Source organism: Dicentrarchus labrax, unplaced genomic scaffold, assembly GCF_905237075.1.
Source record: "Dicentrarchus labrax unplaced genomic scaffold, dlabrax2021, whole genome shotgun sequence".
NCBI classification, from domain to species: Eukaryota; Metazoa; Chordata; class Actinopteri; family Moronidae; genus Dicentrarchus; species Dicentrarchus labrax.
In genome coordinates, this window is record NW_026136709.1 from 10,106,549 (window position 1) to 10,124,861 (window position 18,313).

Consider the following 18,313-nt stretch of genomic DNA (forward strand, 5'->3'; position numbering starts at 1 on the left):
ACCTACACATAACACACACGCACATGCACACACATCGAATACTGAGATAAAGTCGATGGGGGCCCCCTCATGTTCAATTTGACCTCTGACCCCATTGTTCTTCAGCTGGGAACGAAACTCATCTTCAAGCACATGCACGCACACGCACGCTCCAACATCCATCCCTAGACGCGTACCCATAGGTCACTTGCTCTCCGGGGAGAAACGGGACCTGGTAGATCACAATAATGACATCCACCAAGCCAGCGAGGAGTTTTGTGTCTCCTTTTACAGACCCCTTGCATACTGATAACAGCCCACTGAAGAATGGTGGAGAGAAAAGACATAGGATGTTGGAGAAGAAGGAAGGAAGTAAGGACGGACGTTGTTATATCTATCTGACCTCTTCACTTTTAGTGACACCGCTGTCACAGGTTGGACGGAGGCAGGAAATACAACTTGAGAGGAACAATTAGAGACATGCAGGTGGATGGAGGAGGAAGAAATGTTGAGCAGAAACAGAAAAGATGGAAGGAAGCAAGCTGTTACTTCTTTTCCTCAGACATGCTATTGATATTAAATTTGGGACACAATTGGAAGAAAAGGAGTGAGGAACATGGGGGGGAATGAAGAACAAATAGGGTAACAGTGCTTAGTAGGAAGGATGAAAAAGAAGGGAAGGACAGGGAAGAATATGCTAAGGGAAAACAATAAGGAAGGAGTGAGGAATGGTAGTAACATCCAACAATGGGTGTTTTTTCATATTTGTGCAGACTCATGCTGCTCTATAAAACAAGTTTTGTTTTTATTCTAGATAAAGAAGCGAGAATGTGCACCAATCAAAATTCACAGAAAGAGAATTTATTGTTGACACTAAGCCTTACATGTCAGTGATGACAGTCGCCAGACTTTGCCTATGGGGAGATTCTGGCACCTTGAAGAACATCACTACAGTGCCGCAGAGGCTAAGAGATTAAAAACATAGCTTGGAGATGGAGTGTGTGTGTATTTGTGTGTGGTCTGTAAGCAGATTAACAAATGAATTAAATGCACCGCAAGTCATACTGCATCATATTTTGAGCTCTGACTTTTATAAATAGTCATCTTGCACAAACACACCACACACTGTGAAATTCTATCTTCCCTTTGCCTGACTCTTCCTGTCTTTGCCCCTGTCTGTCTGGCTCTCACTGCTGCTGGCTGAGTGAATCAGTCTCATGCATGACTCTACCCTGTTGTCTGTTTACTCTGGTACTTAGCATTGAATTCTACATTTCAACTGCCTTCATGCCACGGCAACCATATTTTGAAGTCTATCTTCATTTGCCTCGCGGAACACCCTGCTGGAGCTGTAATTCGCCACTTGAAACTGTTGCGTAATTACTCGGTAATTCAATTAGGAATGTGTTTCAAGTGGTTTGCGTTTCTTTTTTTAACAAATAGAGACAATGAGTGCAGTGTATTACATGTCTTTTTTATGCTGCATTAGCCATTGACACAGTTTTCCTTAAGTGTGTCCAAAAACTGTGCACAGTGATACAATGCTTGTTCATTGTCTTGGCATGGACTTTAGAAGCAGTAACTACACATTCGAGAGATCATTGGTTGAGATTCTTCCACTGTCTGGAAAAATTAAGACAGGAAAATTGTGTGCAGGACTGAGCCACTAAATGCTTTGGACCATAGTTGTGATGGGCAGCTACCAGATGAGTCTGCGTGAATGTGTCTGCACTCCTTCCTCAGGCCAGTGCTGCAAATACCATAACAGTGTAAAAGTTGTTAATTAGTATTACAAAAACAAATCCTTGTTAGCTTCTCTGCACTGACATGTAGCGCGAAAGCTGCGAATATATTGCTCTGCCAAATTACATTTCTCTCAAAGCTTGACCTTTATTACTAATTGGTTGCTAAATGATTTGAAAGCAAGCAAATGGCAGTTTGTGACCACCAGGGGTTCATCAGGGGCAGTGGCGCATTCTCAAATTATATCAATAGACACAATCCTCAACTGCTAGACTCAAAAAATTTGGTTGTGCTTAAGTCATAACAAATCAGCCTCCTCATTACTGCGCTTGTGTTGTCAGCTTTGTCAAAGTATTTCCTTATTCTCTGTGATAAAATAATCTGTTTAGGTCTGAGGGAATGAGACAAGCACTATGTTCTCGTTTTGTTTTTTTTGATGACCGGAAAAACCTTCCTTCTACAATTTGGCCTATCTCCCTGTCAGTTCGGAAGCTTTATTGGTTTCCTGGGTCTCAGCGTAAGGTAGATAGGACGAAGTCAAGGCTTCTGGGCCTGTCAGTAAAAGTCTGGTCGATGCAGAGGCTTTGGGTGTCAATAGAAGATGCTATCCTTACTCGTAGGCTCACCTTGAGGCAGTGGACCATGGGATGACCCTGCTGCAGCTGTTGCTACCTGCTCTGAAATGGTTGTTGAGCTGAGAAATTACTGCAGAGGAAAGTCACGTGTTCAAAATGTATGCAGTTGTGAAAATATCTTTATTTCAATGATTTGAAAACTGGAGACGAATGTACATATTTTGTCTGATGGCTTGGAGTGCTGATTAATATTACATGCATTGATTCTGTTTACCATATGCAAATAGAAAAATTATACAGAAGTGACCAGCACTTTTCTGCTTCCACAAGCTAATGATGTTGGCAACAAATCAACAGTCAAATAATATTGCTGCCATCCTTTACTGGAAAATTCTTTACTGTGGTTTCTGTTCCTTTAAGGCACAAATCACTGTTCTCCAAATCTCCATGTCCCCACTACTGTTATAGTACTTGCCAAAGCCACTTTAATTTAAGTCAAAGCTTATAACCTTCTTTCAAAAAGGCTTCGGGACAGAGCTCCATCAAAGTCATTACGGTGGTTCCCGTGGGGACTTGGGTACCTTCACCAGGATGACTTTTTTGCTGCTTCTATGATGCTATGAAATTGTTAGTGTCCTGCATTTTCACTGTGGGAAGCACAGGCAGTGACAATTCACCCCACAATACAGGACTTAGTGCTGACAAATGTTTTCGACGAAACCTGCACGATGTGAAGTTGTTTGACCCCAGGGTCGAGTCAGCAATTGTTAACCTGCTGCTACCTATAATACTATCCAAAATCAATATTTCTTGTTTGATTTTTTAATCACAGATTTGTGTAGACACATTAGCTATGTAATTTGTCATCTTTTGCTTTACTCATCACCAGGTTCTGACCCCGTGGCTAACTAATTCACATCGAGTCACACAGATGAAGGCTGATTAATAAAACATTGCCACTTGAGGCCTAACAGGCCTCACTCTCCCCTTACAAGTCATACTCTCATTTATTCATGAATTCATGCAATCATCTCCACATTTCCCCAAACCACCCAGCTCCTAGGAAACTGTCCGTCAAGCGTCTTAGGGGAACTAGTCAGAGGAGGGAGAGAAAGAGATAAAGATAAGGAGAGAGAATGGAAGAAAACACAGACACGTACACACACAGGCACACACACACAACGGCTCTAGTATGATGTCATTGTCTGTTGGTCACCTGATGTTATACCCATAAGGACACTGGGCTTAGCGAAGCATTACAGATCTATGTTTCTAGAGCAGGTGTGTGTGTGTGTGTGTGTGTGTGTGTGTGTGTGTGTGTGTGTGTGTGTGTGTCAGCCTTGAATTTGGCCAATGTTAGACAGTGGCAGACACAATGTCCTTGCCCCAGAAAACACTGAGGAGTCTATTCCTTTGTGTTTTCCCTCCTTCTGCTCAATTTCTGTCTGAATCTCTGTCTGCAGAAAAAAAATTTCATATCATAACCCCACCCTCTCACATCTTTAGTGTGTGTTGTGCGTGCATGTGTCTTTATTTGCGTGTGTGCCGGCTCATAGGCGAGCGAAGCCAAAGAAACGCAGCCGAGTGCCTTTTTTGTAATCCAGCAGACAGGTTTTTCGTCAGCTCATCAGAGACAACACTGTTTTAACGTGATTGCAATCATGCTCTGAAAACACTCACCACTTGAGAAATAGAGCACCACAGGAAGAAAGAGAAAAACAAGAGAGAGATACAGAAAGAGATGTATGAAAACACTGAGGTTTATAAGTGAGGTGTTTTGCCCAACACGTGTGTCTTCACTCTTGCTGAAGGTGCTATCCCCGAGTGTGTGTGTGTGTGTGTGTGTGTGTGTGTGTGTGTGTGTGTTTGTTTGAGTTTTTAACTTGGTATGAAAAGAGCCCATGATAGAGGAGAGAGATTGAGAAGAAAGAGGGAGACTCAAGATGTTGAAACAAGAGGCTGATTAGTGAAAGTGAAGGCAAATGTTGCAACTCTCCCACACAGACGCACACACACATACACACACATATTCACACATACAGCCGGAGTGTGAGTGCTTGATTGCTGCCTAACAACATACAAGGTCATCGCCTTATTATCACCCTCCTCTTCTTGTCCTCTCAAGCTCTCTCTCTCATACACACACATACACACACACACACACACACACACACACACACACACATTATCGTCTTCTTTCACTTTCTATCTCACCTCCTTTTTCTCTTTTCAACTTTTCTCACATTTTTTATCTATTTGTCTTTACTTGCACTTGTTTTATACTTGGTTTATTCTGTTACATTTGGATCTTCTCTCTCTGACTCCCTTTGGCATTCTCTCTTACTGTTTTTCTCACAATAATATTTTGTTCCTTTAGTTTCCACATAGGATTTACCTATTACTTTAATTTTTAACAACTTTAATTAGAAATGAACCTTTCTTCTCCTTAATTGCTATGGGGTTTTTTTTGTCAATGGCTTTCATTCCCATCGTTTTGTGTACCTCCCTCTACATCTACTATTCCTAAATCTTATTCTGTATTTTCTTGGCCTGATTTTCCTCCCATGCCTTTGTCTGTCATTTGCAGATTGTCATGATGACTGACACTAGCGAAGTACACTGTAAGGCATCAAGACCGGCGTTGCTCTTAGCGACGCAAAACTGGCTGCTAGTCAACACCCAGTGCCTCCACGGCAGTTTGTGTACAGTCTTTCACTGAAGTGAGGCTTAATTCAAATCTCTTACTGGTGACACAACATGTCCTGGCCCTTTTTCTCTATCTCCATCTTTTTAGTAGAATACCTTTCCTTTCGGTTCATATATGCCTGACATAAATTTTTTTGGTATGTTTTTCAGTCTTTTTTACTGAAAGGCAGGTCAGGCAGGTCAGGAGGTCAGAAATAGCTACTGAGCAACCTCCCTGGAGCTTTTAGAAATTCAGGCTCTTGCTCAGCTTCAGTATTGCTGTCGTTTCAGATGACAGACAGTATCTATAATCACTACCGTGCAACTCCCTGCTGCCCTTATGTTTCATTTACATTCACAAGACCTGAGCAAAAATTGGATTGCCCATATTGTGTTGCGGAATTAAAAGGACATCTTTTAGCCGCCTGTCCATTGCAAACAGAGCACAGAGTGTCTTGAGTTATGTCCATATTTTATTTGTGTGGTAACTGCTCAAATGAATGACATCTGTCATCTGGGACCTGTGACATCTGGAGCCTGACACTGAAATACATGAGAGATGGTGACCTTCAACACCACAGCTCTTTATAGTTTGTCATATTAAAAAAGTGTTGCATGTCTCCTCTGTTGTCTCAATCTGTTCCTGCCTCTCTGAACCATCACTCAGCTCCTCCAGCTCTCCTCCCCTCTCATTAGTTTTCTATTTCTGTATCTTTCATCTCTGTCGCCCTCTGTTTCACACATGTTTGTCTTATTGTTTGTTACTATATTTGCTTTTTTCTATCTGTTGCTCTTTGGGTAGGGATGACCAGTGCAAGCAGCAGGGACTAATTAACATATTTGAATGCGAGAATACTGATGGAGCCTGTGTGTGCGTGTGTCTGTGTGAGTTTGTGTGTCACAGCTGACCAACAAGGCCAGTGCTGTCACCAGTCTGCGAAGAGGCATCTGGTATTCCATCTGACACAAAGAAAGTGTGTGTGTGTGTGTGTGTGTGTGTGTGTGTGTGTGTGTGTGTGTGTGTGTGTGTGTGTGTGTGTGTGTGTTTACCCATACTGTATGTAATTAAGTGTTACAATAGCATGCATGTGAGTATGTGTGTGTGCAATATGTGTGTCCTTGGAGGTGATTGGAAGTATCCTTGTATACATTCAAACTTGTACAAAAAGTTTTTAGGCCAACTTGTGGATTTGTGCATATTGTTTGATTGGAATATCTCTGCATATGCTTAGAGTGTATTTGTGTTTGTGTGTGTATGTGTGTGTGTGTGTGTGTGTATGCATTTGTGTTCTCCACCACACAGTGTGTGATAGATGATGCACTGGTTGGGCAGTTGGCGTTCTGCCTGGACCAACAAACTAATTAATTTCCTCAGATATCACAAGTATCAGGTAGATTGTAGAGTCGGATTCCCGAATAAAAGAGTGGGTGGCATTCTCAAAATTGATTTTAGTCAATTTCTTCCAGCATTGCCAGTCCTGAACTACCTCCAGACTTCATTTATTATATTCGATATTCGAGTGCAGTGGAAAGTTCTGTCTGAGATCAGTATTAGTATGCAGTAGGTTAAAAAAAAAGTTTTGGGTTGTTTTAAACCAATCACAAGGCCACGCTTCAACTGCACTGACCTCATAAAACACAACAAGATGTATTTCCTGTGACATCACTGAGAGGTTAATGGAGCCATTTACTTTAAAATTCCATGAAATATGCGTCTATGAATGATATGAGGAAAGTTGACAGAGGGAATGAAGAGGTGGAAAAGAGGGCTGTCCTCACTTAGCCATGCTCTGAGAACACAGATTTGACAGGAACATTAATAGAAAGAAAAAGGCATGAATCATGCTGTGCACTGTAAAAAAACATATAAAACCATATATAAGAGATTTTATTCTGCACCTTTACTCATCTAATTGTACTTAACTGGTCTTAAAAGAAGAACACAAACGTATCAGATTATTTTTGTTTTTTGCTTTCATATAGTAGAGCAAGGATGTTTAAAATGTTACACAGCTTTTCATATACTTAGTAGATACTTTACTTAGAGACGTATTTACATTATTGCTGTGCATCACGTAGAAAAGCTTCACCAGAACACACACAGATTGGTTTTATACTTTATGAGCACTATTAGGAAAAAGTTCGATTTCCTCTGTTGGCAAATGGAAAATCAACAACCTTCATCACATTTATGTAATTCTGTATTTTTCATTATTGCAATTAAAAGACACATGCATTTCAATTTGCCATTAATTACATCATTACTTTTACGTGTTTACCCTGTAACATTCTTTATTGTTATTTACAAAATAATGCAAAAATAAGAAACATTATTTCTTTGGCGTGTGTGTGCAGGCGTGCTATGGAACCTGTCATCATGCGATGCTCTGAAGATGCCAATCATCCAGGACGCTCTGGCCGTTCTGACCAACAGCGTCATCATACCCCACTCTACCTGGGACTCCTCCCCCAATCACCATGACGACCGCAAGCTCCACCTCCATACCTCCCAGGTGCTGCGCAATGCTACAGGCTGTCTCAGGTAAAAGCAGCACACAAACACATACCCTGGAGAACACACACACACACACACACACACACGCCCCTGACAGAATTGCACACTATAGGCGGAGGATTTTCTTCCCCTCTTTCTTTCCTAATCAAACTCTCATGTAATACAGTAACATGCACTTATATAAATACTTTGCATGTTTCCACTTTCTTTCTTATCCTTCAGCAAAACAGTGTATAGATCAAATTGTCGTGTTATTGATTTCTTGTTGATATACAGTAGTGGCATGCATTATTCAACATGGTATAATTAAGCCCCACAGTGTACGTGAGCTATGTGTGTGTGTGTGTGTGTGTGTGTGTGTGTGTGCGTGTGTATAATAATACCTGCTGAGATTTACCATAATGAGACAATTGCATGGTGTGTACGAATGAGTCTCTTTTGAATCTTCACTCCTGTGTGATTATAGATGTATAAATTCACACAACTATAAACAATGCACAGTTGTTTCTCTCTCTCCCTCTCACTCATTCACTCTAGCTCTCTCACCCTAACTTGTACTGGTAACCATAGCAACAACTTCTTTAATTGTCAAAGTCTTTTGTGTGTCAAGAGTTTTTTTGGTGCAATGTGCTGATAAAATATAAGTTCCTTAGTTGTTCATCACTCACTGAGATTTGATACAATACAATAAAATAAGTTGATAAAGAGAGTCGATAAAAATGTTAAAAATGTACTATTAAGTTACTGCAACTAGATTTTCACAGTAATTCTAATACATTTTACTCAATCAAATCTGATGTTATTTGTATGCTGACTTTAATAAGGTTTGTTGAATTCATTTTTTTTGGCTTTTTTGTGTAGGCCTTACTTCATCAGCTTTTGTTAATTCCAGGAAACATTTTGTTTACATTTGATTATTTTCCGTGTAGTTTGACTTTGGTTTGATCTTCAAATTAGTAATGATGCTAAAATTCAACGCTTGTACATAGCAAAATCCCCTGCACAAACACGCTATAGTTGTGCATTTTTTTTTTCTGGCTGTTATATTTGGCGTCTATGCCATTAGCACAGAAAAGGAGCTCTGGTCCTTGATCCCATAAACAACATTTGTTCATCTATGTACACACACTCTCAGACCAACTCCTCAGAGGGCTGAGACGGTTTAGTAAAAAAAACTCCATGTCCACTTGGCCGTCTCCCTTTGAGCTGTATACTCAATCAACCACCAGCAGCCTCTGGATTAAACCCCACCAAGCTCGCTTTGCAGCGCTCCTGTCAAGCTGTTTTCGAATGGTTATCTCCAGCTATTGAATGTCTCTCAAAAGCATTTCAAAGCCATTTTGAAGATGTTACAAACAGGTTTTGTGTGTTTTCACATAATTTTGTATGTAAGGTGCACTACTGTGTGCATGTGCTTGTGCGTATGCAATCTACACACCAAAGCAAAGGCTGCAGTTGCTCCAGTCATTGTTCCATTTGTGGTCACTTTAAATATGAATACTAGCTTGCATAATTGTGGTCTTCCAAAACATCCAAAATGGTAATTGTAGATATTGACTTGCTGGATATTTGCATACTTCTAGTCATGAATGCTTTTCACTTAGAGTTCTTTGACCACTGGCTGATGAGTCAAATAGACAATGATCAACACTGACCCTTTCATATGTGTCAATTGTTATTAATCTCGAAGTGTAAAAATATCTTAAGCATAACATCACCATAGCTCTTCTATTTTCTGTATGTTTGCTGCGCTAATATTATATTCCACCTCAGAGGGTCTACAGAAGTACTCCACTTTGATTTGTATTCTAAATCTGAACTACAACTTCCCATGCTGAATGTATTGCTTGTATGCAGTTAGAGGCAGCATAGCATAAATAAGCATTTGGAGGGTAAAATCCACTGTAGTTTTTTTGTTATAAACCTCTCTGGCGTTTGTTGTCAGCATTCTAATGAAACAGCACAGGAACTGCCACAGGGGACTGTGGTACAGGACAAGACGATTATACACAATAACTCAATATCACAAACACCTGTACAAATCTAATTCAGTGCAATAATAGCTTTGTATTTGCCGTAAATATTACATTTGGGAAAGTTATAATGTTATTTTTGTTAGGATGAGTCAGAAATGTACAGTGCTTATATAACTCTTCTAGGCTGTTTTGCATTATTGTATTTTCATTTGGGTTGCACTATATTTTGTCCAGCTGTGTGTGGATGGGGACAACAACACTTTACACTTTTTAGGGATTGAGAGGATGGTCCAATAGGTTAATTAATGCTGAAATATCTTCATTTAGAGACAGTCATTATTAAATGCATTGGAAAAATGATGGGCATATATAACTGTACTTGCAAGGGTACAAAACATAAGTAGTTAGGATTATGGAGTTTTTCATTTGTGTAATGCCTGTGTAATGAAATTGATTCATATTTGTGGTTATACAAGGTAGCCACGACACTAGATGTGCCTCAGAGATAATGTGTTTTGTACCTTAAAGATACAGTTTGTACAAATTTTAAATTATCGCATGAATGGAATTTTATTTGGATGTTTTTGCTATTAAGGCCAAATGAGCTGATACGGTTCTTCATTTCATCTCACACATGTTAAAGTAATAACAACAATACCAATAATAAGTCATGTTTAATATGGGAATCACATTTTTTGGTGTTTCTTTTAGTTGTTTGTTTATTCCAAAGCATATTGCCTTAAACTTTTCAGACAAAGTTATCAGTTTTTGCCAGTAATGTCTGTAGACTTTAAACTTTTATGTCAAGTTTATTATTTCCTAACTCACTAAGGTGTTTATAGGAGTTACGTGTGTGTGTGTGTGTGTGTGTGTGTGTGTGTGTGTGTGTGTGTGTGTATAGATGCAGGGGAAGACAAATGATGCTGTCAGTGCACTGCTCCACACTGTGAAGTTACAGATCGAATTGTAAAAGCTGGTAAAGGAAAAGGAGGACAGGAGAGTAGTGGAGGAGAAGGCCAAAAGTTGGAAAGATTAGAACAGATAGAATGTAGAAGTGGTGAACAATGAGAAGGAGAGCCTAACAGGATCTCAAAGAGGGAAGCTGAGACACAGAGAGTAATGAAGGTGTTTGTGCTGCTCTCCAGGGTTGTTTTCTATCTCACTATCTGTTCTGGGGGGTTAAAGTGACACAAGGCCACAATGTTCAGGCCCCAGTGTACCTCAGCTCAATTTCAGACCTCTCACCTCTCTTATTATCCCTTCACTGTGTGTGCTTCTGTGTCTCTGTAATGCATGAGAGTGTGTACATTCCTTTGTGTACAGTTCTGTATGTCTATTTGTTTGTGTGTGTGTGTGTGTGTGTGTGTGTGTGTGTGTGTGTGTGTGTGTGTGTGTGTGTGTGTGTGTGTGTGTGTGTGTGTGTGTGTGTGTGTGTGTGTGTGTGTGTTTGAGGGTGTCTGTACTGTATGTGAGCTTGTATACAAGTGTATGTACGTATCTGACTGTATGTGTGTGAATCAAGCTCAAAAATCACACCTGGCATGGGGGAGTTGCATATGATAATAGGAATGAACTGGTGTCAGGGCATCAGGTGTTTCAATTATGGTTGTGTGCTAGTGTGTGTGTGTGTGTGTGTGTGTGTGTGTGTGTGTGCTGGGTGTGTATTTTCATGTATGTTTGTGTGCTCGTGTGTGCATATATTAAATGAGGGCCAAGCAGCTAAGGATGCTGATGGACCCATATGTTGTCTAATCGGATGGTGAGCATTAAAGGCCCCACCCTATTCACACATATGCACGCACACACACACACACACACACACACACACACACACACACACACACACTTACAGTGTTGCCTCGCCAGACACAGGTCTCCTGTGGAGGGGTTTCCATATCCTCCATTCAGAGGTTGTTTACCTCCCTGCAGGTTATTGGTTTACAGCCAAGCCAGAAAAAACCTGCTGCCTCCACGTTGTACACACTGCGTGTGTGTGTATTTCTGTACCTATCAGGATCACACACTCATAAACACTTTCAATTTGTTGCCTTTCCGACACCCACAGATGTGGGAGAGCAGTAACATGAGTTATTAGATGAATCAAGAATAAGGAGTGTGTGGTCACGAATGAATTTGTTTCCATATTTATTTCATTGATATTAATTGGTTTGTACGCATGTGTGTGCCATCTGGTGATGACCCTCTGCTGACACCCAAGCAACACACCCCGACCCCCCAACAAATACACACACACACACACACACACACACACACACACACACACACACACACACACACACACACACACACACACACACACACACACACACACACACACACACACACACACACGGTCAGACACTTGTTCAGAGCTACCACACACCAGCTGTTTGAGACAAAGTCATTTGTTCCTTGAGCAACATTAGAGAACCATCTGTCCGAGATTCACTCATGTTCACAGCTTTCCGGTACATGTTGCACGAATCTTCAGACAACTGAAATTGTGGAAAGTGACCAACGTGTGGTTTGCTCAGAAACTCTTAACTCATTTCCTAAGGTACACTGTTGCAACCTGGAGAGGAAAATCAATGTCAAATGAAAAATGTATAACCTGTCTAGTATCTTTTAAACAATGTAATTGGTAAAAGTTCAACTTTGCAATGCTTTAATGACTTCAAATCCAGCTCCTGCAGATACCAGGAAGCTTGTTAGTAAACTTTTTCTCACTTATGTGTGGGTGCTACTTTTCTGAAAATATGAATTTGTTGTTAACCATTGTATGTAAGTCATAATACCCCTAAGAATGTTTTTACTGTGATTATATACACTTTGATGCTTTGTGTATTTTTGCATTACCATTACACCACTACACCAGTAATTACAGTGACAACATTCTTCTTATGCTAACATAATTGCAGTTGCAATGGTAGACACTTTAAAATTCAAATTGATTGAAAACTGCATAGATAACAGGTTAGCCATGTCTTTGGTGAAAAGACACTAGGCATATACAAACCAGAGCGATGCCATATTCAAATAATATTTTTGTTTTTGGTCGAATTGCACTGCCCTATACATGCACTGAATTCAGTCATCTTTTTTCAGTTTCTTCATTCCCTTGTTTTTTGTTGTCACTTGTTCAAAAAAAGATCTTTGTGTCTTTCTGTGCTTTTAATCATGCTAGCCTAGAGCGCTCCAATAAAAATTTTAATTTGTTTTTAATTTGCGTAAGAGCGTACCACAACACTTCCACGTTTCTCTCCATGTGTCCTACCAAACTTTCCAATAAGAATAAGCCAAATGTTGTTTATCATGCTTCAGGAAGACAGAAATGTCTGAATATTACCATTTAATGGTAAACTGTACTATTAGGACTAGTACCCAATGTATTTTTCAAAACATTCTGTGGTAAAGTCAGGGAATGACTTGCTCTTTAGCACTGGCACCAATGGCACTCTCCTGTTACTTAACTGCAGTTAAAATAACAATGTTAAATTCTGAATGGGATGTTTAATCAAGTTCTGTGTCTTTTTGCTCAGTAGGTAATTATTTAACGATGCAGGCTAATGACTTAGACTGAATTAATGAGGAGTGACATCAGATAGGATGAAGTGTAAGCGTGTAATGGACTCGTTAAATAGTCAAGATTACGAGTTAAATTTAAGGACATTCACAGACACACACACACACACACGCTCACATAAACACACATAGAAGTAATTGAAAACCAGCATCTAGGTGCTCACATGCCCTTATTCGGCAAGGTGTTTTTTGGAGTTCATGCACACACACATTGCTTTAAAAAGTCACCTTCCCCACTCATCCTTCATCTTGTTATGAAATATGCCATCTGATCTGTTCTCCTCCCTCTCTCTCTCTCTCTCTCTCTCTCTCTCTCTCTCTCTCTCTCTCTCTCTCTCTCTCTCTCTCTTTCTCTGTCTGTCTAAGCGATAACCATATGCGCAGATTATGTTACCAGGGCCCATGAATCCCTTTTGTCAGATTGAGAAAGCTGACTCAAACAAACAGGCTAGCATTATCTAAATATTCCGCGACGCAACACAGCAAGATGTGTGAATCCCTGAGGACACATTACACCCAGAAAAAAAAAAGTTAGCAGGCTATTTTCTGCATAAGAAATCCTGGCCTCACTGTGTTAGTCAGTAACTAGCACAGAAGGAAAGGCGTGTTGCAGAAAGGCACAATATTTCATGCTTCATTACAGAACCACTAGACTAACAAGCACATGTGCACAGGCAGCAAGCACACACACTGATCCAGATGCAAACACAATCAAATTATTTCATGCATGAACACAAAACACACACATGGCAATGTTCATCTCCAGTCCATGGGGCAGCTGTGTATAGGCTTTTCCAGGGCAGGGTGTCCAGATGGACACAAGCTATTAAGCAGTGCAAAACAGGCAGCCAGTATATTTATGGACATGACATAGTACAGCGTCAGAATTATTTTAATTTCTAGGTATTTAAACGATTGCACAGGAATTTGCATGGCATATCAGTAAACCACTATGTGATACTAACAAGCTCTGGAAAGACAGAGACCATGGAATGTATTGAGAGTACATAAACATCTGGCATGCACTATATAGTTTGTAATATCTTGGTGCATGCAAGCGCACAGAATTGCTCTCTATTTAACAAACATCACCGGATTCCATTGTGAGATGACATCACTCATTATTGTTTAGCAAGACCATGGATGAAACCAAGAAACTCTTCCTACACCTGATTGGATTAATACATCATTCACAGGTCTGCGACTTTTCAATCTGAAAAAATATGTGGCTGTTCTGCAAATGTCAAATTTCTCTCAAAAGGTTATTCTAACTCTTGTGTTTCGAATACATTGGGCAGGAAATGGGACATGCAATTGCATAATCATGCAACTACAAGACCTGGCCTTAAAACCAATTCTTCAGCAGTATGTCCAGACTTATAGTAGTAATAGCCCAATCTTAGAAAATCTGAGCTTGCATGTTCTGTTCCAGCTCTGCAAAGCTATATTTAGAAAGGATTCAGTCCCCACAGTGTCTGACTTGACCCACAGAAAGCTCTCAAATTAAGGCTCTGTCTGTGTGATAGGTGTCAGGTGAGAAGATTTACAATAGAGTAACAGGAGCTTGCTAAATGTCAGTCACAGAGCCTTCAAGTCTCAGTTTTTTTTCACATTTTTAGTTAAGAACTTTAAATTATTGTACAATCCACTGTGTATACAGTGGAGGGGAGGGCATTTCAGTTTTCAAGCGCTTTGCCTTGACAATGTATGACATGTATGCAGGCAAACATTCCCATTTTGTGAAAGTTCTCTCAGTTAAACGTTTATGTTGCACAGCCAGGTGCCTTCACCTCCACCCATGATAAGGCATCAGATAAAAAAACTTCTTAGTAGAAGTCAGCATATTCAAGGATGAGCATTAGAGAAATAAATAACCCACCCTCTCTCACCCACCCACCTCCTGTCGTTGGTGCTTAAACATTAGTCAAGGTGAAGTGTTTTCACTGTTCTGTTGTTTTATATCGACTCGACAGAGAATTGTGTCTCTGCTAAGCGGGTTTTCCATCGTGTGCTTGTTTGCCCATTAGCATTCAAAGCGGGTGAAAATGACTTGACCTTCTCTTGGAAGCGGAGAGCCGTGAACGTGAAGTTTTAATTGAGTTCTTGTGTCTTCTTCTCTCTCTCTCTTTTCTTTCTTTCTCATCAGTACAATAAATGATTGACTTCATAGACTGGTGAAACGTCTGTGATCTCTGTGTTATGCTATGCTATGGATGAACTTATTCATTTATACCAACGCATTGTCTCTTTGTTCATACCTCTATTGTCTGTTTCATACGCTTTTTTGACATTTCATCTTTAAAGAAATATGTTTAAACTCATGTTACCAAACTTCAATATCGAAGGCAGTATAATGGAAGTTCAATGCAGTATTGCTCTTAAATAAAGTTCAATGTGAAACAACCAATAATTAAATCAAATAAATCAATAAATACAGAGATATAAAAATCATTAAAGCCATCGTTATGCCATCTTCACACAGTATTGTAGCTTAAGGCCACAATAAAATGATATTTGCAAACTGTACTTACTCCGTTATTGCCTGATCTTACTCCCTAGTCCCTTTTCAAGACTCACCTACAAAGTGCAGCTTTGTGGTTTGATAATGTTATTGTTAAAATACAGCTGCTGTACAAGCCACATAATATTAGCCCCTGTGTCAAAAATATCAGGATAATTATGTTTAAAACTACTGGGTAAAGTGTTACTTTCTCCCATTTAGTAAGCTAACAAATATACTAAACACAATGGTGGATTGGTTCCCTTAGTGAGATATTGAGCCTTTCTCAGTAAAAAGAAGCACAGAAATGAATGAGACCGCTAGGTAGTTATGAAATCACAAACAGCTGTTCCCGCTCATGCTCATTTACAATTGTAGCCTCCAATATGGCCACCAGAGGATGTACTCCAGTAAAAAACCTCAAAACATCCACACAGTCACCCACTTAAGTGTACCTGCCTCCCCTGAGCAATGCATTCCCTTTCTACAACTACCACTGCTAATTAATTGTGACAATATCATGTGTTTTTAGAGGTCATTACTGTCTTCCACTATGAACTGAAATGACAATAAATGATTTTGCAGATTGTGACTGTGTGGGAAAGCACTGAGTGGTTGTGACAATAAGGTTTTCCGAGTGCGTGGATACATTTGTCTCTTGGGTATTTAGACCCACACTTACTACACTATGGCTCTAACATTGATTTCCCTAAAGGCTGTCTACAGCATGATACACACTCTATGCTCGCTTTATATTTCAATGAAGGCTATTTATGAGCAGAAGATTATCTGAGGGACTTAATGAAGCCGTCTTTGTAATATGAACTTATTTTATCTTCATAGCACCATACAGTAGCCTATATACTGTATGTCAACATAATCTCTTCTCCTAGATTGTTGTTAATCAATTTAAAATCTAATTACCTATTTCTCAATTTTGTATGCTTTTCATGACCTTAAACTGTGTCATTTGTGAAGTTACATCAACTTTCAGCTGCTTCTGTTCATTCTTTGAATTGAGTGTTCATATAATGCACCAGTTATGTCGTCTTATACGTAAAGTCGTGAAACATTTTGGATGCTTTATATATAGTAATTCATTATGCATGTTCATACATTTATTTATATATATACTGGAGTAAAAGTTTGTTCCAAGAGGGATCTATAAAGAGAATACAATATTCAGTATAGCTTATGCTACGCACCTCAGTTTCATATTTATTTTATTGACACAGGGAAATGAGTCAGTGTCTGGTACTGAGTGTGTCTGTATCTAACACAGCTCCATGTTGAAACCCAAACAAATCCAACCCATCACCACCCACCTGTACCTCCAGTTCAATTAAAATTGTATTCATTATTTCTGTGCATCCTATTGGCAAAGCTGCTAATAATAAATATAACAATACTGTCAAATTATCTAAGCAGCGTTGGTGTGTGTGTTGGCTGTGAAGTTCAGGCAACGACTGTCTGACTAAAGCAGCTTTTTTTTTTTCACTTCCTCTTTTTTTGGACTCAAGTCAAGTGCTTTAGATTGAAGCGAGCCTTCGGGGCACAGATTGAGATGTATCCAGAATTTTAATGTTCCCGTTTCAATTGTTTAGTTTAGGGAGAGCTGCCAGGTTTCCCCAGTATCTGTATCTCACTCACTCTCTCTCTCTCTCTCTCTCTCTCTCTCTCTTTGCCTCTGTCTTTTCACACCTCTCGTTACCAGCTTTCTTTTTTCTTTAATCTGTCTTCCTGTCTTATCTTCCATCCTCCCCAACTCTCTTTCTCCATTTGTTTTCCTCTGTCTGTTTGGCAAACACAGACACATACACACATACTCTGACCAGTATTCTTTGTGTGTGTGTGTGTGTGTGCACGCGTGTGTGTGTGTGTGTTGCAGGAATGTAAGCTCCGCAGGTGAGGAGGCAAGGCGAAGGATGAGGGAGTGTGACGGCCTGACAGATGCTCTGCTTTACGTCATCCAGACCTCTCTGGGCAGCAACGAGATCGACAGCAAGGTGTGTGTGTGTGTGTGTGTGTGTGTGTGTGTGTGTTTCCATCTCCATCCGTTGTGCTTCGTATGTAAAATCACACTAGGCAAGAATATCATACAGTAATTGTGTGTTTTCAAACTAAATCATGAAGTTGGGCTGCAAGAGAGCAACGTTCAGTCTCTGTTAGACACAGACGAACTGGTCTTCTTGTTGCACAGGAGGTGAGAAGAAAGAAAAACAACAATGGGTGAAACTCCTTTCACAGCCACGAGGAAGAATAATTTTAGTTTTCAAGGAGCATGCAGTTCATCAACGTTTTTTATTTAGGCCAAATTAAAGTTCTTAAACTCAAAGTGTTGCAGCACTTCTTGCTGCCAATGTAGCTCTGCCAGTTGTCAAAGTTGAGTGGGTTTATGCAGTGAACGTTTTTCTACGTAAGGACATGATCATGTTGTGTGTTCATGCCACAATATGTGTGGGCCAGTCAATACTACATAAACAGTGTCATGGATGGCTAACTTCTCAAGGTCTCCTTGTCTCCCAGCTTCTCTAAATGGCCATCCTTAATCACTGTTTAACAGCCCGCCCCTTTTCACTGTCTAACTGCAGTCACCAGAGGAGCGCTGCTGTCGCCACAGTAACAGTGACTGATTAGCAGGTGAACCAGCAAGTGGTCGCTGTTGAAAATAGTGATGCACATTAGCCACATGCTCATTTTATTCTCTGTCTGCCTTTTCTTGTTCTTTTTTGCACACCTGCTTTGCCCAGACTACCTC

At 40.0% G+C, this 18,313-nt stretch overlaps 1 protein-coding gene across 2 annotated transcripts in view; it reads left to right on the plus strand.

The window, feature by feature from the left end:
* The window catches only part of ctnnd2a (catenin (cadherin-associated protein), delta 2a), a 248,652-nt gene that overhangs the window by 188,274 nt on the left and 42,065 nt on the right, over positions 1–18,313 (plus strand). For both annotated transcript variants that reach the window (XM_051410973.1, XM_051410972.1), the window contains exons 15-16: positions 7,338–7,524; positions 17,444–17,561. In XM_051410973.1, coding sequence (XP_051266933.1) covers positions 7,338–7,524; positions 17,444–17,561 — 305 coding nt within the window. The remainder of the gene's footprint in view (positions 1–7,337; positions 7,525–17,443; positions 17,562–18,313) is intronic.